The 5,981-nt window shown below is 42.3% G+C and overlaps 1 protein-coding gene across 4 annotated transcripts in view; it reads left to right on the forward strand.

Annotated features, from left to right (window-relative positions):
* Positions 1-5,981, forward strand: part of qtrt2 (queuine tRNA-ribosyltransferase accessory subunit 2) — a 41,624-nt gene that overhangs the window by 12,555 nt on the left and 23,088 nt on the right. For 3 of the 4 annotated variants that reach the window (XM_046067669.1, XM_046067690.1, XM_046067683.1), the window contains exon 7: positions 4,730-4,899. In XM_046067669.1, the coding sequence (XP_045923625.1) occupies positions 4,730-4,899 (170 nt within the window). The remainder of the gene's footprint in view (positions 1-4,729; positions 4,900-5,981) is intronic. The other variant, XM_046067677.1, reaches the window with a different exon arrangement.

Consider the following 5,981-nt stretch of genomic DNA (forward strand, 5'->3'; position numbering starts at 1 on the left):
AGCAATTGCCAGGAACCAGCAGAGGCTATAGGAAGTCACAGCCATTGAACCACTTTGTACACTTTGTTTATGTTCATTATTGAGCTTTAGAGGTTCTGGTAGGGGGGAGATGTTGCCTTCAGACAGAGCCAGCCTAGCTGTTTACCCCTGTTTCCAGTCTTTATGTTAAGCTAAGACAACATGTAGCTGTGAGATTGGTATCAATCCTCTCATCAAGTCTTGGCAAGAAAGCAAATAAGAGTTTTCCCACCAGTCAAAGAAATTCAGTGTCTAGCACCAGCAAAGCTACTGTTTGTTATATATATGTATGTTATCAGACGGTGTCCGTGTGGGGCAGCGGTGGGCGGATAGAGCTGACAGTGGCCAAGTTCATGGCTCTCCAGAAAGCCGTGCAGCCGGATTGGTACCAGAGCATGGCAGACGGAGAGACATCGCAGAACAACACCTCTCGCAAAAGGGTCCGAAAGTCGGTAGATCGAACTCTTGCCCACTTGGATGAGTGTCTGCTGGTGCACCAAAAATCACAGGTACACACACGCAACTGTCAGTCCAAACACGCACACCGCTGTTCTCTTAACATATGCGAATCAGTCATGCACGGCGCAAGCACTCGGGACAAGGATGGATGGCTGGTGTTTTTGTTGTCACGGGGGCCGCTGTGCAGCTGTGCTACAGCTAGAAATGCAGTGAGATTAGGAGAAATATGTTGTTTGTGCAAGGGCTCGGCATCTTGCGTGGCTAATGAAATCGGCTGTCTTTCTTTTGCAGTAAAACGCTACCTCATTTCATGAGAGAGAGCTGAACTGATTGAGGCTGAAATATACATATGACACCTTAACTCAGTTATGCTAAGAGGAGATAATACATGACTGTATTGCTCCAGTCCTAAGAGATCTGTTGCTTAATTTATAGTAAGTAGGTTGTTGTTTGTTTGTGGTTGCATTTTTGTCTTTGTCTATATTATGTGTTCATTTCACTGCCTGCATGCCCAGACTGCATTTAAGTGCTCTTCAGTGTACTTCATTGTCTGAGGGGGAAACCAAAGTTCCCTTGGGACAATAAATGTTAAGTGTAGAAAGATGTTGAGCAAAGAGGCAAACAGAACCAACAGCATACTTTAGATTATTCTTGACATCAGCAATGTACTGCGTGAGCTGCTTGATTGCTACCCATCACTCCCCAAACCCCTACTGCTTGTTTCCTCTTCGTGATGGGCAGCTTTATGTAGAGTCACCAAAGTCATGATGGGCTCTGGCAAGAATAAAACCTATATTTTATTTCTGATCACGCACCATGTGTGTCTAGAAAAATCAGCTCTAATGTCTTAACATCTATGTTTTGTCACATTTCAGTTTAAAATGTTCCTCTTTTCTCCTTCAATCTCTTGCTCTTCTTTCTATCTTTCAGGATTTCTTTCTGTCATTTGTTTAATCTCCACTCTGTCATTTCCAGGAGTTGGAGGGAGTGGAGGTGTTCGGGGTGGTGGAGGGAGGAGACATCTTGGAAGAGAGGCTGCGCTCAGCCAGGGAGACAGCCAAGAGGCCAGTGGCGGGATTTTGCCTTGACGGCCTCCAGACTGGGGCCATGGACCAGACCCTGAGGACCCAGCTCATCACTGCTTTGACCAAAGAGCTGCCTGAGGACAAACCCAGGTCAGCACTGCTTGTGACTTGTGTGAGAAGTATGTTTGATTACAGTTGAATAGGGAGATTCCCCCACCCCCCACCCCCAACTAATCATACACTCTCCCCCAGTGTTTAATTGAAAAGTGGTCAGTGAAGAGATAAAATCGACTTCAACCAAAAGAAAGGAGGCGCAGCGGGTGGGTGGACAATCAGTACCTTCTGTTAGTCATTATCTTGACGTCAATAACAAAGAAGCATGTTTTGTATTTATCCAGCAGTTTAAGAACACCCCTTGGATGCTCGACAGTTTATCCAAACAGACACAAAAAAGTTTCCTGCAGTGATTTTCATCATCAGTTAATTTGTTGATTTTGATCAATAATTAACTTTATAAATTTATTTAATCTTTTTGTCTAAAATATCAGAAAATATATTAATATATTAAAAAAAAAGAAAAGCGGAACATTTTTGTGAACCTCTGATAAGGAGAAGCTCAATATTTTTACTATCTACCAAAACGATTAATCATTCACGAACATTAAATAGATTAATTCTTTGCAACAGATAAATTGATGAACTATTTATTCCTGTAATTCGTTTTAATTTTTCTTAAATTAACAAACCATTGCAGCAGTGTGATGTTGTGGCGATTATGGCCGTCCTGTGTGCAAAACAATGTAATTGAGAGATTGATCCCAGTTGGTGGCTCTGGCTCGATCAGTTAATTATCCTGCTTGATTGATTTCAAGTAAAGACCCAGCAGCTCTGCCGTGCTCCCCCGAACCCCTCCACACTCTGTCAGCAGTCATTATCTCAGCACGAACTTAAAGGATAGTACCGGTGTCATTAATAGTGTAGCATTGTCTGCTCATAGTAATTGCCATTTTTCTCTTGAAATGTGCTCACATTTTGTCACTTGTAAAATACAACATTCACACAAATACAAACCATTTGAAACTAACAACTGTCCTGGCTAACATAAGCTGCGTTTCAACCAAAGGAACTATACCCCAGAACTAGGAACCTTTGGAGGAACTCACTGTTTTCCACTGGAGGGACCGGGGTCTAGATGTAGTTCTGGGGTCTTCATTTTACCCCCCAAAAGTCCCTTCTCGGGGGGTTGCGATTTTATATTTGTGTTGCTTTCTCTGGTCTGGAGTGATTTTTAGAACTTGAGGATTTTTTCCAGTTTGTTATCCACACAAGTCTCACCGACGTCTGCCTGAGATCGTATGTCGGCATTAAATCTATAGCTGGGAAATAGCAGCCAGCTGCAGCGGTATGTTTACAGTGAAAACCTGATGGAGTTACGCTAAATACTGGGTCCGAAGTTGTTGTTGTTTTAAGTTTTCATCCGGCAGGAAGTTTCTACATGGAGCCAAAGTCGGTCTCCTCTCCGAAACAAGCAGAACAGCTGATTACAGCAGGTTATTAAAGCTCGTTAAACATCCCGTTCCTCCAACGCAGGCGGACACACACGTGAGTGCTGCAGCTGATCTGCAACTCTTGTCGGCTGGAAACACTTTATCGTGTGTCTCTTCATTATAGCTCCCACACAAAAAAGCTGCTTTAATGGTCAAGCTAAGCCTGTAGTTTTTCATTATATTCCAGTCAAATCTGATGTTCATTTATAAATGTTGCTCATGGATAGTGGTTACAAATAATGATTCCTGTGCATCGCTTTGTACGGCGTATAGGCCTACAGCCTATGTCAGCTGGTTAATCTGCCTAATCTTCACAGGTCTTTAGACCACAGTGGAAACGCACACAACAGTGGGCTGAAGGAACCTTTTAGTTCCTTGAAAAGAGATCTGGGGACTTAAAAGTCCCGGGTACTTTTGGTTGAAAAGCGGCTATAGATGTTGAACAAAAAAAGACATAGATTTTACAATAAGTGACCATAAAGCTTATTTTGTGGTGGAGACATAATTTCTTTGCTGTGTTAGTGTCAGATGACTGACAGCAAGGAGAGCACAATATAGTATAGTCTATTATTACAAATGTAATGCCAAAACAGAAACTTTGACAAAAGGATTATTTAACTTTGCCAATTTTGAATAATCTGACAAATACGTAGAATTGGTTGGTGTCTTCTCTTTTATGTTATTAAGTGAATAAGAGCTGAAACAATTAGTTCATTAATTGATGAACAGAAATTAATTGCTCGACTCTCTCTATAGTTTCAGCTTCTCCAGTGTGATGATTTGCTGCTTCTCTCAGTTTTACATCGTTATAAATTGAATATCTTTGAGTTTGGACTGTTGGTCAGACAAAAACAGTAATATTGAAGACGTCATCTTGAGCTCTGGGAGCTTGTGATTGACACTTTTCTCTGTCATGTTATGTGAATTTATCAATGAACGGATGAATTTAATGATAATGATTGTTTTTGCAGCCCTAAACATAATCTCACATTAAGATTAAAACACTCTATTTCATTCTATTTCTGTGAATGGAATATTAAATAACATATAGTAGCATCTTCTGAAAATATTAAAAACAGCACTTAAGTCTCAAACCAGAATGTCCTCCTACACAGTCCCAATTAAAGGCATGCAGAAACAAACTTTCTCTAGAAGTTGCTGGTTCTCCAAACTACATAAGCCTGTAGCCTTTCACAGGCTTTTCATTCCTCTCCTGGGGGTGATGGAGGAGCTCTGGCAGCGGTTCTGAAAATGAGAGAGCAGGGACCTGTGTGCATCCAGAAGCTCCCTGCGAGCTTCGGTTTTGCTTGTGAACAGGCTCATCTCAAATACCGTGGGACACCAGCCCTGCTGGTAGTTCTGGCTTTTAGGAGATGCTGCTTCCTGCTGGAAAGTGGAGTAATTATCAAATGCTAAATTGGGCTTGACCTTGGTGCCTGCAGGCAGAGAGTCCGAGTGAGCCGGTTAACTGCACACAGTACAAACACACAAGGGTACGCATGTTGTTAGAGGTTAGAGAAATGCTGCTGGTGTTTGTGCCTCTTGTCTAGTAGTAACATGTTGTTAGCGGGGTTGTGTATTACCTAAATGTTTGATATATTTAATTTTTCATCTATTGCTTTGCTTCCTGCAGTTGTTGTGCGTGCTCATTGACCGCGTTTGTTTGTGTGTGACTCTCAGACTGCTGCAGGGTGTAGGACGGCCTGATGAGGTGCTGGCGTGCGTGGAGGCCGGCGTGGACCTTTTCGAGAGTTTCTTCCCCTTCCAGGTGACAGAGCGAGGCTGCGCTCTTTTCTTCAGCTTTGACATCTCCCCGGACCCGGAGCGCGCAGGTAGAGCGCCCCCTGCAGGTGTGGTGTATAACTAGGCTGAAGAATAGTTTTGTTACAAATTTGATTAGACGTTACATCATTTAGAGGATAAACCAAACTACTGAAAGAAAGTTGAACTTAAGATCAGTAGATATTGATCTATTAATTTATATACAGGTGAAACTCGAAAAATTTGCATATCGTGCACAAGTTCATTTATTTCAGTAATTCAACTTAAAAGGTGAAACTAATATATTATATAGACTCATTACATGCAAAGTGAGATATTTCAAGCCTTTACTTGATATAATTTTGATGATTATTGCGTACAGCTTAAGAAAACCCCAAATTCAAAATCTCAGAAAATTAGAAGATTGTGAAAAGGTTCAGTATTGTAGGCTCAAAGTGTCACACTCTAATCAGCTAATTAATCCAAAACACCTGCAAAGGGTTCCTGAGCCTTTAATTGGTCTCTCAGTCTGGTTCAGTGGAATTGACAATCATGGAGAAGACTGCTGACCTGACAGTTGTGCAGAAAACCACCATTGACACCCTCCACAAGGAGGGAAAGCCTCAAAAGGTAATTGCAAAAGAAGTTGGATGTTCTCAAAGTGCTGTATCAAGGCACATTAATAGAAAGTTAAGTGGAAGGGAAAAGTGTGGAAGAAAAAGGTGCACAAGCAGCAGGGATGACCGTAGCCTGGAGAGGATTGTCAGGTAAAGGCCATTCAAATGTGTGGGGGAGCTTCACAAGGAGTGGACTGAGGCTGGAGTTACTGCATCAAGAGCCACCACACACAGACGGGTCCTGGACATGGGCTTCAAATGTCGTATTCCTCTTGTCAAGCTGCTCCTGAACAACAAACAACGTCAGAAGCGTCTTACCTGGGCTAAAGAAAAAAAGAACTGGTCTGTTCTCAGTGGTCCAAAGTCCTCTTTTCTGATGAGAGCAAATTTTGCATCTCATTTGGAAACCAAGGTCCCAGAGTCTGGAGGAAGAATGGAGAGGCACACAGTCCAAGATGCTTGAAGTCCAGTGTGAAGTTTCCACAGTCTGTATTGGTTTGGGGAGCCATGTCATCTGCTGGTGTTGGTCCACTGTGCTTTATTAAGTCCAGAGT

The sequence above is a fragment of the Micropterus dolomieu genome, linkage group LG01, assembly GCF_021292245.1.
Source record: "Micropterus dolomieu isolate WLL.071019.BEF.003 ecotype Adirondacks linkage group LG01, ASM2129224v1, whole genome shotgun sequence".
Taxonomy (NCBI): Eukaryota; Metazoa; Chordata; class Actinopteri; order Centrarchiformes; family Centrarchidae; genus Micropterus; species Micropterus dolomieu.